Raw genomic sequence first — 22,753 nt, forward strand, 5'->3', positions numbered from 1 at the left:
AAGTTGGACGATGAAGAAAGCTGAGCGCTGAAGAATTGATGCTTTTGAACTGTGGTGTTGGAGAAGACTCTTGAGTGTCCCTTGGACTACAGGGAGATCCAACCAGTCCATCATAAAGGAAATCAGTCCTGAATATTCATTAGAAGGACCAATGCTGAAGCTGAAACTCCAACCTTTGGCCGCCTGATGCAAAGAACTGACTCATTTGAAAAGACCCTGATGCTGGGAAAGATTGAAGGTGGGAGGAGAAGGAGACGACTAGGATGAGATGGTTGGATGGCATAACTGACTCGATGGACATGAGTTTGAGCAAGCTCCAGGAGTTGGTGATGGACAGGGAAGACTGGCGTGCTGCTGTCCCAACGTCGCAAAGAGTTGGACACCACTGAGCAACTGAACTGAATGATATAGATGAGTGCTTTTCAACCAGGGACATTTTTGCCCTCCTCCCCGACCCCGAGCATATTTGGCAGTGATTTGGAGACATTTTTGGTTGTAACAACTTAGGGGTATTAGATGTGGTGTTATTAACTTTTAGTGCGTTAAAGCTAAGGATGTTACTAAACATACTATAGTGTACTATAATGCACAGGATAGTTCCCCTCCCACTGCCTTCAAACCCAACAAGGTATTATCTGGCCCAGAATGTCAGTAGTTCTGATATGGAGAAACCCTGTTTAGGCAATTGTCTAATTTCCAGGCCACTCTGAAAAATCTTTCTTTAACCCTGCATGGTGCTTAGAACCCATAACTGAAGCTTAGTGCTAACAGTGCCATTTCATTTGTCATTTAAGATTACTTTGTGTGCATGGTAAAGGTTTTAAATTTCAACTTGAGATACTGATCAGAAGATGGCTTTCCTTATTGGAAATAAAGGGTAGTTACTCCCATGATGTGGAGACTTGATTTCACATGCCTGTTTTTCGTAGTATTTTTGTGTCACTCTTTTGAGAGTCTGTAGGATGGGAATTACCTATCTTTTCAGTATTGTGTTTAGAAGATAGTTTTATACCCTTTGAAACATGAAAATGTTTAATCAGTATATAAATTTATTCAAAAAGTATTCATTTAGAAATAACTATTAATAAAATGAGTATTCAGATTTTTAAGTACCTGTAACTTAATGCACTCTGATTTTATTAATAGGGTCAGGAGCAGGTCTGGGGAAAATAATCCAGAGATTTCCACAGAAGGACTGGGATGATACACCTTTTCCACAGGGAATTGAATTGGTAAGTTGATGTTGTATTACTGTACTTTTATGATACTTTTCTTGTTTTATTTATGGTTATATTTATGTTGCAGTTACTTTTAAATTATTTGGTGATTTAATTGTAACACATTATTAAAAATAATCTCCCCAACACAGAAACCTTTGACCTACATTGGTTCTGGAATACCTGTTTTGCTGTTCTTCCTGTTTAAATTTCTCTTTAATATTAAACATGAAATAGATGATCTTTATGTACCTGGAAGCTGAAAAATTCCTCTGAGTCTTATAATCAAACTCTTAGCCTAGTATCTTCAGTGATAGTCTGTGTCATTAATCAAATATTTATTGTATCTTTTTTTTCCTGAAAATTTCAAGGTTGTTGTTTTAGTGAAAACTAAATAAAAACGTAGATAAACAAAACCAAAGGTTGGTTTAATAGTGATCAATCATGGTTTGAATTTGGTCTTGAAATCAAAATTCTTTCTTTCTGAATTCTTTCTTTCTAGTTACAGGATTTGTATGTAGTTTTGTAATAGTGCAATTAACTGCCTTATTTTTGTCAACCGTTTTAAAGCAATTTATGGTTGAGCATAATTTATATGACTAACACATTCTCTGGTGGTGGATCTGTGGTGATAAAATCAGAGACTGAAAAGATGATCACTAAAGTATTTTTGCAATATGACTATAAAGTTTAGAGAGTGTGTATATATGTGTTTATATATTTGTATGTGGTCATCTATATTGTATGTATATTTACACACACACGAGCAGTATTCATCAAAGCAATTGTTTTGAGTGAACAGTTGGTGTAATATGACAATGAAGAGAAGAGTGCTTTGGTTGAAAATCCCAGCTGAATGGTGTGATTTCTGCAAGTTACTTAGTTTCTTGAGCAACAAGAGTCTTCCATCTATAAAATGAGGACACTGATAGTACTAATCTCGTAGGGTTATGTAAAAATAAAATGAGAAAAATACAATTAAAATGCTTAGAACAGTGTCTTCCATAAGTTCAGTCATGAAGTTCTCAGTAAATAAGGTAGCTTGCTGATGTTATTATTGTTGTCCTTGGTGCTCTGTGTTTGACATATTGCAGCTCCTACCTCAGAGGAAGAACTGTTCAGTCTTTTGTTAGCCTGTATCAGAAATGTTTATTAGTAATAAAACTGATGTTGAAAATTATGATTTTTCTTATCTTAGCAAATGACTGTCCATTTCTGCCTCCCTGAGGATAAAAGATACATTGCTAAATGCTTAATTTTGATTGTTAAACCCAGTTGTGTAAAGAAGGCTGTGAGTTCTATAGCCCCACAGAGGGGGTAAATCTTGAGTTTAGGCATTAAAAGGGGGGAAGAGTATGAGAATCTGTGAGGTAATAGAGAATACATTGGAAAAGACCCTGATGCTGGGAAAGATTGAGTGCATGAGGAAAAGGGGATGACAGCAGATGAGATGGTTGGATGGCATCACCAACTCAATGGATGTAAGTTTGAGCAAACTGCAAGAGATAGTGAAGGACAAGGAAGCCTGGTGTACTGCAGTCCATGAGGTTGCAAAGAGCTGGACATGACTGAGCAACTGAACAACAAAGTGGTCTCTGCTGCTAGTTCCTGGCACAGAGCTTCTGAAACCCTTGTAATTTCCTAAGTCAAAAAATACTAGAGACATCTTTTGCTCTAATATTTGATCTTTGATCCTGGTTCCTGCCACAGGGCTCCTGAAACCTTTGTAACTTCCTGGGGAGTAGGAGTGTTTTGTTCTGATGAGGTGACTCTTGGGGGACTCCTGGATGGTTCCTGGATGAAGAGGAAGACCAAGCCATGATTAGAAGCTTGGAACTTTCAGCATTGATCTGCTATTCTCTTGAAAAGGGAGAAGGGCTGACAGTTTAGTTAATGATTGATCATGCCTACATGAAGAAGCCACCATAAAGATCCCCAGAGTATGGGATTCGAAGAACTTCCAGGTTGTTCACCTATGGGGAGAGTGATGCACCCCAGCTGCACAGAGAGAGAAGCTCCTGTGCTAGGGACCTTCCCAGGATTCCCTCTGTATATCTCTTCATCTGCTGTTCATCTGTATTCCTTATCATATCCTTTAATAAACTGATTGTATTTTAAGTGAGCCACTTGAGCAAATTAATTGAATCCAAAGAGGTTGAAGTCATGGAACCTCCAATTTGTAGCCAACTCATACAGAAGTTGTAGGTAACCTGGGGACCTGCTTGCAGTTGGCATCTCAGGTTGAGGGGAGTGTTGGTCTCATGGGACTGAGCCCTTAACCTTAATCAGTCAGTTAAATTGTAGGACACCCAGCAGATGTTGTGGATAATTGCTTGTTTTGAGGAAAAAATCCCACACATTGGGTGACTAGGAGTGTTAGAAATGAAGTATTCTGGGTAAGGTAAATGTTACCACATGGAGGAGAAAAGTAGGTTTTTGAAGAGCCTCCTTGTATTCCTTTTTCTTCTCTTCCACATCTCTGCAAATACTAGTAATTGGTCTTACAGTGGATAACTGGCATTTGTACTGTTAAAGCTTTTAAACTGTTTCACTGTCCTTTTTAGTAATGATTGAAAGGGGAGCATTTTGATACTTGAGGCCTTTTAGAACTTTTGTGTGTTCCTACCTCCCCTCACATAAATGTGCGGATGGATATAAATTACATCAGTTTGACAGTATGAACAGTGAACCACCTTCATAAATTTCAAGAACAACTGATGTTATTGGGTTAGAGAGAGATCATGATTTGACTGTAGTTTATTTAGCTATGACTGAGAAGGAATACTTTCTGTATTTCAAAAGTTCAGACATAGATACTGTGATGCCTCTGATGTCTCTAGTAGTGATGGAGAGACATGTGTTGATTTTCATTTCAGTTGAGTTCAATCACTCAGTCGTGTCTGATTCTTTGCTACCCCATGGGCTGCAGCAAGCCAGGTCTCCCTGTCCATCACCAGCTCCCAGAGTTTACTCAAACTCATGTCCATTGAGTCAGTGATGCCATCCAGACATCTCATCCGCTGTCGTCCCCTTCTCTTCCTGCCTTCAATCTTGCCCAGCATCAGGGTCTTTTCAAATGAGTCAGTTCTTCACATCGAGTGGTCAAAGTATTGGAGTTTCAGCTTTAGCATTAGTCCTTCTAATGAATATTCAGGACTCATTTCCTATAGGATGGACTGGTTGGATCTTGCAGTCCAAGGGACACTCAAGAGACTTCTCCAACACTACAGTTCAGAAGCATCAATTCTTCAGCACTCAGCTTTCTTTATAGTCCAACTCTCACATCCATAAATGACTACTGAAAAAACCGTAGCTTTGACTAGACGGACCTTCGTTGGCAAAGTAATGTCTCTGCTTTTTAATATGCTGTCTAGGTTGGTCATAACTTTTCTTCCAAGTAGCAAGCTTGGTCCATACCATTTCTATCTTTTATTGTGCCCATTTTTGCATGAAATGTTCCCTTGGTATCTCTAATTTTCTTGAAGAGATCTCTAGTCTTTCCCATTCTATTGTTTTCCTCTATTTCTTTGCACTGATTACCGAGGAAGGCTTTCTTATCTCTCCATGCTGTTCTTTGTAACTCTGCATTTAAATGGGTATACCTTTCCTTTTCTCCTTTGCCTTTGGCTTCTCTTCTTTCACAGCTATTTGTAGCATCTATTTTGCCTTTTTGCATTTCTTTTTCTTGGAGATGGTCTTGATCCCAACCTCCTCTACAATGTCACGAACTTCCGTCCATAGTTCTTCAGGCACTCTGTCTATCAGATCTAATGTGTTGACTTTACTACTAACTAAATGAATATTTTTTCTTTGTGGGAAAGACAGTCCTGTGTTTGGGTGCTGTCAGGGTCTCTCCAGTAACAAGTAGAGTCTTATGGGATTGGTGAAACTGAGATGTTAAGAAGGAGGATAACTTTTCCTCACCTAAGATTTTCCTAGATGATTATGTTGGGTGATTTTTTGTGAAGCATTTTAGAATGTTTGGGGCTAGATTAATATTTAAAGATTATTTATCTTGCTGGATTACATTGGGAACTTTCTCTTTCCTTTAAATTTTTTCATAATTGATAGCAATTCCCATTTCCTAATGTCTGTTGTGCTTCTTCAGGTACAGAATAAATTTGTTTATATTATCTATCAAACCCATTTTAAAACATACAAAATCGTTAACTTACATTTTTGTTGTCTTACTATTTATTGCTGTCCATGGGGGTCACGAAAAGTTGGACACAACTTAGTGACTGAGCACACACACACTCTATACCTTATATGTTAGAAATGTGCAACTATTCTGCATATTAACAGCAATAACTTGAAGACTGTGATATACTGTGTAATCTAGAGCAACTCCTGCAGCTTTAAGACCAGAGATAGACCTAATAAAATTTTAGTGTAATTGAAGATGATGTGGTTCAGTCTCTTAAGTGGTTTGTTGATTCCGGGGTTGTAGTGACCCTTTTCTGATGATTTACATAAAAAAAAAAAATCTTAACTCCTCCAAGGTGGTGGTAGTGGAGCAACTTTTTAGCATGTAACGTTAATGTTAATATCTAACAGTTGTATATGATTGAGAGAACATGATGAATTGACAAATTAGATGATTAGAGATAGTATTAATATATCTAATTTAAAGGTAGGTATATTGAGGATTAGGAAGTTTAAACAGTTTCGCTAAGGTCTAACAGCTGAGATGCAGCAGAACTAGGATTCAAACCCAGGTCTTGTAACTCTCAGTCTCAGTCAAAATCTGAGAATATTCTGAGAGTGATACTTTAAGCTATGGTTAACGTTTAAATGCAGGATCTGAAAACAGGATTCTATAATTTGGTAGACCTGAGGTTCAGAACTCCTAAAAGAATGCTGTGCTGAAATAATGCTGTGTTATTAGAAGCCAGTTTCATTTATTTATGTTATTTGAGGATGAGCCTGGCTTCAGAACATAGTACTATATTGAAATTATTTTCTGTTGTCATCTCTCCTGCCCACACAGCAAGTATTTCATGTATTCAAGTTCTAGTTGAAAGGCAATTGTGTTCAGCCTGAAGACTAAACTTTATGACTTGTGGGAAAGGATTTTAGACATTCATTCACTAATAAGTCAAATCCCAAATTTAATACAGAGGATGCTGAATTTATTCTTTCTAAAGCTTTTGTGTAAAAAACTTGCCTTCTCTTTCTTTTCTTCCATTGAGATGTGCTGAACTTTAATTTGGATGGTTTTTAAAAATAAAAATATGAAAATAAGCTAAACCAAACATAATGACTGCTTTTCCAATTCTAGGATATTTTTATCTTTTTCTCGTACCTTTTAGGCATACATGGAAACCACAGACAGTCATAAAAATAAAGTTTCAGTCAATTTTAGTGACTATTTCAAAGAAAATTTAAGAATTGTTCTGCAGAGGCATACTATGGCTAACAATCTATTTCTGATCATGGGAAGCAATGTTTGTACTGGCTTCGTTTTGAGCATCAACAAATAGTATTGTTTTAGGCACCAGCTCTTTTTAAAGATGCTCTGTCTCAGAAGTGAATTTTTTTTATATTTACATTCAAAAAATGTGTCACAATCTTCACTAGGGAATGCCTATACCGAGGCATTTTTAGATCTTTCTGATTTGTTTTTTTAGAAGACTAAAGTACTGTGATTTAAAAATGCTGTGGCTTGGGTAAAACAGGATTAAATGTTTCATTAGAATTTCTAAACTTGAGGTTCTTAAGATATTAGTTCATTTGTTTAAGTTATAAACTAGTGATTTGACTACCAGCATGAATCCAGTTTTCTGTAGTTTTAAGTATAGACTGAGGAGAAGAGATGAAAAATACTTTGTATTCAACATTCTGTAGTTGTAACTTAGGAGTAGTAGTCTTAGTATGGGATGTTATTTGAAGGCAGAGAAGTAAGTATAAGCGTCATGTAATATTTTAATTCTTTAAGCTGTTTAGAATGCACTGAATACTGCAAATGGGCTTGTGGCTGTCTATCTGACCTAGATATAAGTACTGTTTGGTCAGGGGACTGAGTGTAGAAAGGATGAAAGAGAATTTTTCCCCTCTTTGTAGAGGTATATGCGTGAAAGGAGAATGAGAAAGGCAATAAACATATTGGATGACAGAATCAGGTTTCACAAATATTTTAAAAGGCTGGAGTTACAGGTCCTTCATATAAGAGGATTAAATTTAATAGGTGAAAATGTAGGTCCTGCATGTGAGTATGAAAAAATGAGATATATAAGTAAGTATTTAGAGTAAAGAATGCAGAATACTTTCCCAGAGATTTGACAAATACAAAAAGACAGCTAAAAATTAAAATATGTAATTATAGACGATACCTATGGTGGCTCATTCAGTAAAGAATCTGCCTGCAGTACAGAAGACACAAGTTTGATCCCTGGGTCCAGGAATATCCAGTGGAAAAGGAAATGGCAACCCGGTGCAGTATGCTTGCCCAGGAAATCCCATGGACAGAGGAGCCTGGCGGTCTATAGTCCATGGGGCTGCAAAGAGTTGGACATGACTTAGTGACTAACACTGAGGATTAGTAGTCTCTCTTGTGCTAGAGAACCTTTCATCTACCCAGTCTCCTTGGTCTGCTCTCAGAACCCCCTCAGGAAAGGTTTTATTGCCATGCTGGGGTTCTGTTATACCTAAAGCTTTGACGCCATAGAGAACTTTCTGAGGAAGCTAAAGAACTACAGTACACAAGCCTAACCTATTACAGATTTATGTTGTTTGCAAACAGCCTGGCTCCATTACCACACAGAACACTGCTGTTCATCTCTTACGTAATTGTCTGTCATATCACCTCTATGGGTTGTTCTGTACTTTTTAACTTCAAGTTCCTCATTCTGGTCTTCATTTTTCATCGATCCCAAGTATTAACTTTAAAAAGCCTTTTCCTGACTGTATCTCTTTAGCTATTATCATATTTCTTCTTTATTATGAAATGTTTCAAATGATTCTTCTTCATTTGCCGTCTCTATTTCTGTAAGAGCCTAGTGTGGTACTATGGAAGGAATATGGCATCTGAACTTAAAAACCTTAAGCAAAGTTAGTTTACCGTGATAATATTACTTTTCCTATAAGACTGTTAATGTTCTGATTTCTTGCTATCCACTCTCATCTCATACCTATCTCACCCACATCTTAGGGGCTTATTCTGAAGTATAGTTATGCCCTCTCCATTCTAAAATTGCATAGTTGAAGTTTGTTAACATTTTCTGAATTCATTAAGGTAACGCTTGATGTTATAATAGGTAAACCTTGAAGCCTTAGGGGCTAAAATGAGATAAGCCTTTTTTCTTCTTACTTGCATGATAACGTACTTGATTGGCAGTAGGTAGACAAGAGTGTGGTTTGGTATCTTCGAAGTTTCATCTTGAGCATCACCATTCAGTTGGCAGAGTAGTAAAAGAAAACATGGAGGATAGTGAAGGTGGATTTTATGGGGAAGGTCTGGGAGGCTGTATGAGTGTGTGCTCCGTCACTTCAGTCGTGTTCAACTTTTTGTGACCCTGTGGATGTAGCCTGCCGGGCTTCTCTGTCCATGGGATTCTCCAGGCAAGAAGAGTGGAGTGAGTTACTGTGCCCTGCTTCAGGAGATCTTCCTGACCCAGGGATCAAACATGCGTCTCTTGCCTTCAGGAGGATTTTTTACCACTGAGCCACTGGGGAAGCCCCGAAGGCTGTATACATCACTTCTCTTCCATTCATCAGAAATCAGTCTTTTAATCACAGTTAACTGTAAGTGGAGTTTGGCAAATAAAACCTAGATGTGTACCTAGGAGAGAAGGGAAACAGATTTAGTGAACAACTGCCTTTCCTCTGCCACAGTGTTCTTGTTGAAATTCAAAGATCTTTCCCTTATTCTAATTCTCTTTGACAACTTTATTTTTTGCTATCACTAATTCAGTCTTTGTGGTAGAATAAAAAATACTTTGGCTCAGTTCCTGACACAAAGTGCCCGAAATCTTTGGAATTTACTCTTTTGTATGCTAATAAGATGGCTTATGGGTTTCAGGAACCCCAGATAGCTTCAGGAAGGGGGCTGGTGTGCCAGAGTAACCAACCATGTGGTTGCTACTGCCGCTAAGTCGCTTCAGTCGTGTTCGACTCTGTGCGACCCCATAGATGGCAGCCCACCAGGCTCCGCTGTCCTTGGGATTCTCCAGGCAAGAACACTGGAGTGGGTTGCCATTTCCTTCTCCAATGCATGAAAGTGAAAAGTGAAAGTGAAGTCGCTCAGTTGTGTCCGATCCTTAGTGACCCCATGGACCGCAGCCCACCAGCCTTCTCCATCCATGGGATTTTTCCAGGCAAGTGTACTGGAGTGGGGTGCCATTGCCTTCTCCAACCATGTGGTTAGAGCATTGGAAATTTCAGTCCTGCTGGGGAGGAAGAGGGGCTGGAGATTGAGTTCAGTCATCAATGGCCAATGAGCTACCTAATGAAACATTCAGTCATGCCTACCTAATGAAACTTCCATAGAAACCCCTCAACGAAGGTATATACAGATCTTCCGAGTCAGTAAACACATGGATGTGCTGGGAAGGTAATGAGCTTGGAGAAGGCATGGAGGTTTTGTGTTTCGCCCTCCCTCCATACCTTGATTTATAGAGCTCTTCTATTTGGCTCTTTTTTAGTTACATCCTTTGCAGTAAATTGGTAAGTGTACATAAAGTGTTTTCCTGAGTTCAGTGAGCTTTCTAATGAATTATTGAACCTAGCAGGGACAGTCATGTGAACCCCTGAATTTGTAGTCTGCAGGCAGAGATGTGGATGGATAATTTGGACATCCTTTTGCAGCTGGCATCTGAAGCTGAGGACAGTCTTGTTGGCTGAGGCCTGACCCCTTGACTGTGAGATATGTACTCACTCTGGGAAGTTAGTGTCATAATTGAATTGTTTGCCACCCAGTTGGTGTTGGGGAAAACACACTTATTTGGCATCAGGAAAAATACACCCATCTCCATCAAGCTAATTTTCTCTTAATTTCAGTTAATTCTCTTGCATTTTCCTTATTTTTGTTTTGTTTTTGTGGCTTCCTTATTACAGACTGTAAGATTCAGTTTTCATTTTTTTGGTATCTTGTCTTCTCTTGGAAGTGATGGCATCACTATTCTGTCAGTCTGTTATACTTGAATTCTAGTCATGCCTTTGATTGTTATTTTGTGCACTTCCTATGATCTAAATGTGTTGCCTATATGTCTCAGAGCTAAGCCATGTTTGGTATCTCTTTCTAATCCCGGGCTTCTAATGTTGTGTCTATTCTGGTAACAAATAGCCTGGAAGGTTTTATAAAAGATAGTTCTTGCCTAATTTCACTTGTAGCAGTTTGTGCTATGGTGGAACTGACACTTGGATAAGTCATATGTATTATGCAAACCAGAATACTTTGAGAGTGAAAGGTAGTGAGTATATAATGCAAATGTTAAAAGTATGAGATAGAAGATGTGCAAATGGCTAACAAGCACCTGAATAGATGCTAAGGTCACTAATCATTAGGGAAATGCAAATCAAAATGAAAATGAGATACTACTTCACACCTGTTAAACGATGACTAATATAAAAAAGCGTAGTAGAAAATAACAAGAGTTGGCAAAGCTGTGGAGAATTATAGCCCTTGTGCACTGTTGGTGGATATGTAGAATGGCACAGATGCTGTGGAAAATGATATGGCAGTTCCTCAAAAAATTCAGAACAGGCTTACTATGTGGTCCAGCAATTTCACTTCTGGTTATACACCCCAAAGAACTGAAAGTTCAGTTCAGTTCAGTCGCTCAGTTGAGTCCGACTCTTTGCGACCCCATGAATCGCAGCACGCCAGGCCTCCCTGTCCATCACCATCTCCTGAAGTTCACTCAGACTCATGTCCATCGAGTCCGTGATGCCATACAGCCGTCTTATCCTCGGTCGTCCCCTTCTCCTCCTGCCCCCAATCCCTCCCAGCATCAGAGTCTTTTCCAATGAGTCAACTCTTTGTATGCAGTGGCAGCAGGGACTCAAATAGATTTTTGTACACACATGTTCACAGTGGCATTATTCACCATAGCCAAAGCAACCCAAATATCCATTGACAGATAAATGGATAAACAAAATGTGTTATATACATACAATGAAATACTATTCAGCCTTAAAAATAAAGGAAATTTTGACGTGTGGTACAAGTTGAATGCTTCTTGAGGACATTAGCCAAGGTGAAATAGGCCAGTCACAAAGTAAAGTACCTAGAATAGCCAAATTCATAAAGAAGGTAGAATGGTGATTACCATGGGTGGGGAAAGCAAGAATGGGGAAATGTTTAGTGGGTATAGATTTTCAGTTTTGCAAGATGAAAAGTGTTCTGAAGATTGATTGCAGGACAGTATGAGTGTACTTAACACTAATGAGCTGCACATTTAAAAATGGTTAAGATGATAAATGTTATGTATGCTGCTGCTGCTGCTAAGTTGCTTCAGTCATGTCCAACTCTGTGCAACCCCATAGATGGCAGCCCACCAGGCTCCCCCGTCCCTGGGATTTTCCAGGCAAGAACACTGGAGTGAGTTGCCATTTCCTTCTCCATGTAATGTTATGTATACTTTTCTACTATTAAAAACTTCTAAAAACTTTTAAGAAAAATATGAGAGCTTTATTTAGTGACATGAATTAATCTTTGACATATTGTATGGCAAATAGCCAAAACAATTTAGAGAAGAAAGAACAAAATTGGATGACTTGCATTACCTGGTTTCAAGACAGAGTGTAGAGCTCAATATTCAAGACAGTGTGGTATTGGCTTAAAGATAGACATGTAGATCCATGCTACACTCTAGAAGCAAATCCCCACGTTATGCTAAACACATATTCAGTAGAGTGTCTAAGGTAATTCAGTTGTGGAAAGATGGGATTTCCGTCAAATGGTAGTGAAACAATTGAATGTCCATTTGGAAAAAAATAGCTTTGACCCTGCCTCACACTGTACAGAAAAATTAATTTGAAGTAGATCATTGGCTGAATGTAAAAGCTAAAACTGTAAAGGTTTTTAAAAGAAAACTTAGGACAGCATCTTTGCAAACCTTTAGTTAAGCAGAGACTTTAATAAAGTTTCTCTGTCAGATAATAAATCCTGTTTTGTATTATAGATTTCAGTTGGATCTACAGAATCTATGGATGCCACTTGGGCCTTCTATTTTTTGCTGTTTCCCTTTAGTGAGGAGGAGGAGACTGGGAGAAAAGAGGGGGAGCTCTAGAAACAGTTTACCTAGGATCTCGGAGCAAAGGTTTCTCAGATGTTATCTATTCTGCTGAGCCAGGTTTTCTTGTCAAGCCAGAATTTTAGATATATTCAAAGCTGTAGGGTGGCTTTTGCAAATAGAACTTCTTTATCAAAATTTAATCCCTATAGATGATAGCCAACTTGAGATATAAAAACATTATTATATGTAGAAGATTTTGTGGTATAGAGGAAGGAATACTGAACTCTGGGATTTTATTTATCTGTCTGTATCAGTATAAAAACCTATATATAATTTGATTATAAAAAGCAACAGCTATTTAGAGAGAGAACACCAACTCTTTAAGTTACATAATCTAGTTTCAATGGTATAATAAGGAATTATATTTTCATATTATCCATCCCCTCACATGTCAGTTCTTTTTCTAATCAAGTTCTTTGGTGGTCCAGACATCCTGTTACAGTCACATCTTTTTTTCTTGAGTTTGTATTGTACTTTGAGTATTCATGTGGAATTTTCCCTACTATGAATATAGTTATTTTCCTTATAAGTTTTTCTAGAGTACTTGAAAACCCTTGAAAAAACAAACATGTCAGTTTGAAAAGCATTTAAAAATGCTTCTGGTGGCCTCTAGTGGTACTTATGTGCCTATAAAAAGTCACTAATATCCCCAATATACAAAATTTTAGGTGGAGAGCGTTAATAAGTTGACAAACACAAATACGTATATTTATTGAAGAAGAGTTTTTAATCTTTGAGAACTAAAAATTTATTGATCAACTATAAATCTGTCAGTGATGTATGTACGGCTGGGTCTGTTATTGCAAATTTTATCTTTCCTTACTTTCAAGAAGGAAATAGGCTTTCCCTACTTTCAAGAAATGCCTTTAAATTATATGTTACATACATATCTTACTTGGCAGTGTTTGTATTTTGTACTATGTCAGCAGTAGTTTACTATTGCATTTTGCTGAAATGTGTCCATAAAGGATGGTAGAATGATTTCTGACATATCCTTAAATATAATAAAAGCTGAAAATAGGGTCAATATTTTGTAAGTTAATCATAAAGATAATCAATCCTTAGTTAAGTTTATTTCTAAATAGCTACTTCTGGCTAGTTTAAGATACTTAAGTTAGACCAAGAAGTATCCAGAATCTGAAATATATGTGGAAATTGTATAAATTTCTGAAATTTAGATAATTTGGAAAAAATTTGCATAAATTCAAGATTTGGAAAGCTAAAGAGAAAAGTGGCAGGTTTGGGTAAGTTAGATTTAAGTGCTGAAATTCATCCCCATTCATGCTAAAAATTAGATATTAAAATCTAGGTCATATAGCTACTTAGGCTGTATGTAGGCTGAGATGATAATAAAGCCCTTGGTCTTTTGATTCTCTGCTAAAGCTTTTCTAAAACTAATATAAAATATTCTTGGGTTAGATGAGGTAAGCTGATTTTTTAAAAGTTTTTTTTTCTCTTTTTTCTAAAAATAAAAAAAATTAACAAATAAGTCTTTTTCTAATTAGGAAGGTTTAGCTGGCATTGGGAAGAAGTGAATAAAAAAGTGTTAATGTTAAAACATTAAAATCAGAAGGGTCTAATGATACAAATCTTTGGTAATTAAGGAGTTGGCAGCTTTTATTTCTTCCAAAGATGGACCATATTTACCAGAAACACACATAGTATAGGTGAGCTCAGAATAACCTTCAGATATGACAGCTTTAATGTTCTAATGAGAAAGTTAGATTCTACTGTTGGGTTCATAACTGACTGAAAGATCTCAGTAAGGGTAGTAAGATCATCAGTATATTTCTCAAATTCAGTATTGTGTACTTACTTTGGAAATAGGAATAAATTGCTAAAAGACTTAAATGAGATGTGCTATCAGTTGTGGGTTGATTGTGGTTTCCATTGTTGACTGGGAAGGCAATGACTGCTTTTCCTGAGACTTCTGAGTGCTAATACACAAGATGGGGTGGAATCTTCCATTCTGGTTAAGTGTTACTCTGAGACTTCTGAGTGCTAATACACAAGATGGAATGGAACCTTCCGTTTGGGTTAAGTGTTACTCTGATAGGCCAGAGAAGTGGAAGAGAAGTTTTCTGAGTTTAAAAGAGCCACAGGAGAGCTTTTTTCTACTTATTCCATCAACTAGGAATTCTTTTAAACTGAACGTGGCCTGTTTAAAATTTCTAGATGTATTCCAATTTCACATAAATGTTTACTTATCTTAATATTGTTCTACCTAGGTAATACCTGTAATTTAATCTCACAGAACAGTCTGTTGCCTCTTGGTTACAGTGACTTTTTTAAAAAAATTTATTTTTAATCAAAGGATAACTGCTTTACAATATTGTGTTGGTTTCTGCCATACATCATCATGAATCGGTCATAGGTACACATATGTCCCCTCTCTCTTGAACCTCCTTCCCACCTCCCACCCCTTCCCGCCCTCCTCTAGGTTGTTACAGAGCCCCAGTTTGAGTTCCCTGAGTCATACAGCAAATTCCCATTGGCTGTTTTACATATGGTAGTGTATATGTTTCCATGTTATTCTCTCCATTTGTCCCACCTTCTCCTTCCTCTCTCCCCATGCCCCCCGCCCTTATGTCTATAAGTCTCTTCCCTGTGTCTGCATCTTCGCTGCTGCCCTGCAGATAGATTTATCAGTGCTGGGTGACAGTGATAACCTTAAGTAGAATGGTGTAGTGCTGCTGTTACTGAAAGTGAAGAATTGTTTCCTAAACACTTTAAGGGGGAGGTCTTTGATCTCTGGTGATTTTACTTTTATTGTATTAAATTAAAAAAAAATTTTTTTTAACTGAGTTATAATTGACTAAAGTTTCAGGTACACAGCATAGTGATTTGCAGTTTTTAAAGATTATACTCCATTTATAGTTATTATAAAATATTGGCCTTATTCTCTGTGCTGAACAATATATCCTTGTAGCTAATTTATTTGATACATTATTATGTACCTCTTAATCTATGTACCTTTGTACCTCTTTCATACCCTAATATTGCCCCTCTTTCTCTCCCCACTGGTAACCACTGGTCTGTTTTTTGTTGTTATATATTTTGTAATATTCGCTGGTTTGTTTTATTTTTTAGACTTCACATGTAAGTGATACCTTACAATATTTGTCATTCTCTGACTTATTTCGTTAAGTATAATGCCCTCCAAGTCCATCCATGTTGTTGCAAAGGCAAAATTGCATTCTAATGGCTGATTAGTATCCCATGATACATACTATACAAGTATGTATTTCCACATCTTTATCCATTCATCTTTTGATGGACACTTTTGGTTGTTTCTGTGTCTTGGCAATTTAAAATGATGCTGCTATGAACATAGGAGTGCATAGATCTTTTTGAATTAATGCTTTGGTTTTCTTTGGGTATATACCTGGGAGTGGAATTATTGGATCTTATCTGGTGATTTAAAAAATAAAGATTATTAAAGTGCTAGCTTGTTACTACTTATGAAAAATACAGCTTCTTTTTTTTATAGTTTGCTCATTTGTCCAGAATTTTGCTTTAAAATTTATAGTCATTTTGAAAATTGGCTACAGTTTAATGCCAGTTCATTCATGTAACATATTTATAGAGCACTTACTTTGCGTCAGTCATGGAGGTGGGTGTTAATGATATAGCAGTGAACCAGATAAATCCTTGTCGTCTTAAAACTTTAATTTATAGTAGAGAATGGGCCAGCACTAACTACAGTGAGTAAGTAAATTGTGTAGTGCATGAGAAGTGATAAATACTAAAGCATTGACAGGAACAATGTGGTCCATTTGTTTGTAAATAACCAAGGCAGCCAGTTACCTCTTGCTGCTTGCCATATAGTCTAAGCAAAGCAAATAAGCTAGGTTAAACAGCTTTTAGAATTTGGCATATTTTTGATATTACAAAGCAAATTGTAAATACATACTTCAACTGTACCAGATTATTAAGGAAAATATTTTTTATATTTTGAAGTAGTGATGAATGTTAGTTTCTTGTCTTCCAGTAGCCAAAAATTATCGAGATAGGTGAGTTCTACATTACTGTGGTTATAACTTTCTGTAATCAAATAGGCTACACATTTAGTGTGTAATCCGTTTGTATATAATACAGTATTTTTAAAATATTTCTATTTCATACAAGGGCAAAGAGTTCAGCGATGTATCACGCATTTGCAATTCGTCATTAAAGCGAGTCAAGTACAAGTAAAAAAAAACTCTAATGTATTTCTAAATCAGTTCTGTAACCGAGCAATTGCTTAATTGATACAGGACTTTCCAATTTGAGGCTTCTAAGAAAAACATGATTCTGTGTACTTTTTTTGTTTGAATTTGCAGTAGATCCTTGGTGGTTATCTGTTTTAAGTGCAGCAATATATATGTTTAATTTGTCCTTTAGGATCAGTAGTTTAGTGATTCTCTTTTACCCTTTTTTCTTTCTTCTTTCCTGTTTGACAAAGATTTTTATAGACTGACTGACTGGTGGGTTATGAATCATCCTCTAGTTATTGGTAAGCATCTCTCTAAAGGCTTTTGCTATAATAGAAGGTGACCATCATTTAAAATCATGACTGGGATAATGATAAAAATGTCATGTAATCTTAGGGTTTGGAAAGGACCTTAAAGGTTTCCTGGTCAAATTCCAACCTCCCTTGTGATGATTACATTACTTTGTATATAGTATTCTTGCCAAATGGTCATGTAGCTTGCAGTGATTCATCCTTAAGTATTTTCTTAGTGCCTGTTAGGTGCTGGACAATGTGTTGGGTGCTGGGAATTCAGCAATAAATATGACAGATGTGGCCATGCCCTCATCATACTCAGTCTAGTAGTGTTTTTATAGTGATGATAAACTTGCTCGTGTGTTTATATTTACCTTCATAGTTTTACACAAATCATCTTTAAGGGTCTTGTTCTACTTTACAGATTTGTATGAACATTAACCTAACCTAGTCAGGTAAATATTCTTCTCGTTATCACTGTACTTGGAAATAGGTTTTTTTTTCTTCTTCTTTTTTTCCTTCTCAAAAGCCTGTTTCTAACTTTATATAAAAATATACAAGCTTATATTTTTTTTTTCAAAAGTTGGATTTTTAAAAATGTTTAGGTGTGCTATTAAATTATAAATATAAGACTCTTAACGTAATAAATTGGACTTTCTAGAATATATGCAGGGCAGAATGTTGACTCTTGGTACCCTATTTAACTACTTTAAGAGTGATTTCAGACACTTATGTAATCTAGTTGAAAGTGATTAAGATGGGGATCTAGTCCATTTAATGCTGGGTGTTCTACTTTATACATGTACTCTTAGGATCTTAATTCAGTAACCTGCTTTTCAAAAAGAAATTTCAGCTCAGGCAAATCTTTGGACATTATTTTTCACTAGATTTGCAACAGATCTTATGAGATATTGTAGACCAGTGCCAGCTATTGCTAGTGGAGTCATGAAAGTGAAAGTCGCTCAGTCATGTCCGACTCAGTGCCACCCCATGGACTGTACTCCAGGGCCATGAGAATACTGGAGTGGATAGCCTTTCCCTTCTCCAGGGAATCTTCCCAACCCAGGGATCAAACCCAGGTCTCCCACATTGCAAGCGGATTCTTTACCAGCTGAGCCAGTGTAGTCATGAGCTCTTGTTAATTGCCCAGAACTCATTTTTAGAGATGTTAGCTGCAGTGCTGCAAGGGTATGAAAACATTACAAGAACACCAGCTAGTGAGAAGTTAATCTACTCTGTATCACACCATGTTAATATCTGCGGCAAGTTTCAAATACCAATATTGATACATTTTATAATCTCCTATCACCTCCAGTTCAGTTCAGTTGCTCAGTCATGTCTGACTCTTTGCGACCCCACGGACTGCAGCACGCCAGGCCTTCCTGTCCATCACCAACTCCCAGAGTCTACTCAAACTCAATGTCCATTGAGTTGATGATGTCATCCAACCATCTCGTCCCCTTCTCCTCCCGCCTTCAATCTTTCCTAACACCAGCGTCTTTTCAAATCAGTCAGCTCTTCGCATCAGGTGGCCAAAGGGTTGGAGTTTCAGCTTCAACATCAGTCCTTCCAATGAATATTCAGGACTGATTTCCTTTAGGATGGACTGGTTGGATCTCCTTGCAGTCCAAGGGACTCTCAAGAGTCTTCTCCAACACCACAGTTCAAAAGCATCAATTCTAGCGCTCAGCTTTCTTTATAGTCCAACTGTCACATCCATACATGACTACTGGAAAAACCATAGCCTTGACTAGAAGGCCCTTTGTTGGCAAAGTAATGTCTCTGCTTTTTAATATGCTATCTAGGTTGGTCATACCTTTTCTTCCAAGGAGCAAGGGTCTTTTAATTTCATCGCTGCAGTCATCATCTGTAGTGATTTTGGAGCCCCCCAAAATAAAGCCTGTCACTGTTTCCATTGTTTCCCCATCTATTTCCCATGAAGTGATGGGACCAGATGCCATGATCTTCATTTTCTGAATGTTGAGCTTTAAGCCAACTTTTTCACTCTCTTCTTTCACTTTCATCAAGAGGCTTTTTATTTCCTCTTCACTTTCTGCCATAAGGGTGGTGTCATCTGCATATCTGAGGTTATTGATATTTCTCCCAGCAATCTTGATCCCAGTTTGTGCTTCTTCCAGTCCAGTGTTTCTCATGACGTACTCTGCATATAAGTTAAATAAGCAGGGTGACAATATACAGCCTTGATGTACTCCTTTTCCTATTTGGAACCAGTCTGTTGTTCCATGTCTAATTCTAACTGTTGCTTCTTGTCCTGCATACAGATTTCTTAGGAGGCAGGTCAGGTAGTCTGGTATTCCCATCTCTTTAAGAGTTTTCCACAATTTGTTGTGATCCACACAGTCAAAGGGTTTGGCCTAGTCAATAAAGCAGAAGTAGATGTTTTTCTGGAACTCTCTTGCTTTTTCGATGACCGAGCAGATGTTGCCAATTTGATCTCTGGTTCCTCTGCCTTTTCTCAGTCCAGCTTGAACATCTGGAAGTTCACGGTTCATGTACTGTTGAAACCTGGCTTGGAGAATTTTGAGCAGTACTTCGCTAGCATGTGAGATGAGTGCAATTGTGCAGTAGTTTGAGCATTCTTTGGCATTGCCTTTCTTTGGGATTGGAATGAAAACTGACCTTTTCTAGTCCTGTGGCCACTGCTGAGTTTTCCAAATTTGCTGGCATATTGAGTGTAGCTCTTTCACAGCATCATCTTTTAGGATTTGAAATAGCTCAACTAGAATTCCATCACCTCCACTAGCTTTGTTTGTGGTGATGCTTCCTAAGGTCCACTTGACTTTGCATTCCAGGATGTCTGGCTCTAGGTGAGTGATCACACCATCATGGTTATCTGGGTCATGAAGATCCTTTTTATACAGTTCTTCTGTGTGTTCTTGCCACTTCTTCTTAATATCTTCTCCTTCTGTTAGGTCCATGCCATTTCTGTCCTTTATTGAGCCCACCTTTGCATGAAATGTTCCCTTGGCATCTCTAATTTTCTTGAAGAGCTCTCTAGTCTTTCCCATTCTATTGTTTTCCTCTATTTCTTTGCATTGATCACTGAGGAAGGCCTTCTGATCTCTGCTTGGTATTCTTTGGAACTCTGCATTTAAATGGGTATATCTTTCCTTTTCTCCTTTGCCTTTTGCTTCTCTTCTCTTCTCAGCTATTTGTAAGCCCCCTCAGACAACCATTTTGCCTTTTTGCATTTCTTTTTCTTGGGGATGGTCTTGATCATCGCCTCCTGTACCATGTCATGAACCTCCATTCATAGTTCTTCAGGCACTCTATCAGATCTAATCCCTTGACACTATTTGTCACTTGCACTGTATAATCATAAGGGATTTGATTTAGGTCATACTTGAGTGGTGTAGTGGTTTTACCTACTTTCTTCAATTTAAGTCTGAATTTGGCAATAAGGAGTTCATGATGTGGAGGTAAGAGCTCAGTAATTGAATAGTCTTTCAGCAGTCAGTTACCAGGCAGCTTGATGAGGCTTTTCTTTCCGATTTAAAACAGAAATAAAACAGGGTCCAGAGTACAGGTCAGAATTAGCTATTTCTTTCTGTCTCTGAGAGGAAGAGCAGATGATAACACTCCCCACATCGTGGCAGAAAGGGAGCTAGAAAATGAAGAACCCATGTGAAGGACCTTCAGAGATGTCCTAAGGCTTCAGATGAATCTCTGGCTTGCAATAAATTAGAATTTATGAAAGTGAATAAAAAATGAAAGTTTTAGTCACTCCGTCCTGTCCTACTCTTTGCAACCCCATGGACTGTAGCCCGCCAGGCTACTCTGTCCAAAGAATTCTCCAGGGAGGAATACTGGAGTGCGTAGCCATTTCCTTCTCCAGGGGATCTTCCTGACCCAAGGATCAAACCTGTCTCCTGTATTGCAGGCAGATTCCTCCCATCTGAGTCACCAGGGAAGTCGTAGGATTTATGACAGCTGAGAGCAAATAAACTGCAGTAGGTGAGTGTGGAACTTGTCTAGCAATGGTTTGTGCCACTTAACTGGGCTGTCAGTTTGTTGAGGTATTGAGACCACTGATATGAGCAGTCTTGGTTTGCTGTGTGTGCTGTGTAAAGAGCGTCTTCTGTGTTGTAGGAAGTGAAAATGTTTGGAGAGCATCGTGATTTATCCAGTGCTGTGGACTGCTTTTAAGCTTTCTTGGTCTCTATTTTGATTCTCTCTCTGTTTGGTAAAGTCCTTTTCAAAGTCTCTAAATATTCACTGATTTTCATTGGAATCAAAATGGATTAAAGGAGGGTTATAACTTACATGACCCTCTATTCCCTTGAGGGTCATGTAAGTCATGACTGGTAATTGAAGTGAGAGCACCCTACCCCTAAGTATAATTTAGGGGTCCAGCTTGATGCAGCTACCTTTGTCTCCTGTAGATTTTATTTCTCGTGCTAACACCTCAAAGGCTCTGTGTTTCTTTTGAACAGGGAGTGTGATTGGTACATTTTTCATTTAAAATTTTGCTTACCCAAAGTTTGCTATATATCTGGAAAGGAATAGTATGATGGGCTAAAATGATGGGCTGAAATTAATAAGGAGGACTTTTATAGGGAAACATAAAATATTTTATTTTAATTGTGTCCCATAAAACTGATAAAAGAGGCCTGCAGTTCATGTGAAAAAGGTGTTTTATTAATAAGGTTAGCATGAGCTATTCGCTTCTTGAAAAGCTGAGTCAGTTTTTGGCTACAGAATCACCAGGATGATAATAGGTGTGGAAATGGAGTATATATTTAATCAACAGGGTTTGGTTGGATGACTAATTGAATAAGAATGCACTGAAGGATGAAAAGTTACCTTGCAGATTCAAAGTTCGGTGACCAGGGCAGTAGCAGTACCTTGACAAGATAGGGAGAAACTAGAAATAATCTGTCCAGTTTTACTCTGCAAATGAATTTAAGGTGTAATAACCTAAAAAGACAATTTGGTAAAGTGATTAAGAGCAAGTACTCTAAAATCTTGACTGCTTGAATTTAATTCTGGTTTCTCCACTTAGTAACTCAGAGATCTTAAGTCTTACTTAAAGACTCTGTGCCTCTTTTCACCAATCTAATAAGCTTAAAGATAGTATTTGACTTACAGGATCATTATAAAGATCAAATGAATTACTACACATAAAATTCTCAGAATAGTGCTGGTACATAGTAATCATTATATGTTAGTTGTTGGTACTGTTGTTAACATTATTAAGGTATGTTTTCCAAAATAATTTTGTAATTTTGGTATAAAACTTACTGATATAAAAAGGATTTCTTTTATTTGGAGCAGTCCCAGGAGACTTCATTCCCTTTCCTTTCCTGCTCTCAATACCTTCTCAAATGAGTAAGAATCAAAGTGTGGAAAATTTGTTGTGCAGTTGTAATTACTAAATCATGTTAATCTTATTATGTATTTTAGGGAAGTGGGAGAGGAAAGGGTCTTCTAAAGTGTTTTATTATTGTATTTACAGTTCTTTTTTATTGTTTTAAAATGCCATATTGAAAATGTTTATTTCCTATTTTTGTTATTTTCATCTGAACAGTGTGTCTTAGCTCAACTAAAGTCGAAGTTCTGATGTTAGATTTCATTTTTCTGCTCCCCTTACTCCATGACATTAGCTTTGTTCTTCCACGTATTAATCTGGTCCTTTGGACTTTACTATACAGGTAGGTTTTGCTCACCTTGACCTTCATACACTACTGAGTGTTCTCTTGGAACCTATAGGAAGCAATTTGCTTTCTCAGAAAAGCTGAACCGAGTCTAAAGACTCATCTGAAAAAAACTGTATTTCAGAAATTACAGATGAC

The 22,753-nt window shown here is 37.5% G+C and overlaps 1 protein-coding gene across 1 annotated transcript in view; it reads left to right on the forward strand.

Moving 5' to 3' along the window:
- The window catches only part of SBF2 (SET binding factor 2), a 505,755-nt gene that overhangs the window by 98,734 nt on the left and 384,268 nt on the right, over positions 1–22,753 (forward strand). Inside the window, exon 2 of the mRNA XM_052653316.1 lies at positions 1,147–1,232. Within this exon, the coding sequence (XP_052509276.1) occupies positions 1,147–1,232 (86 nt within the window). The remainder of the gene's footprint in view (positions 1–1,146; positions 1,233–22,753) is intronic.

The sequence above is a fragment of the Budorcas taxicolor genome, chromosome 15 (assembly GCF_023091745.1).
Source record: "Budorcas taxicolor isolate Tak-1 chromosome 15, Takin1.1, whole genome shotgun sequence".
NCBI classification, from domain to species: Eukaryota; Metazoa; Chordata; class Mammalia; order Artiodactyla; family Bovidae; genus Budorcas; species Budorcas taxicolor.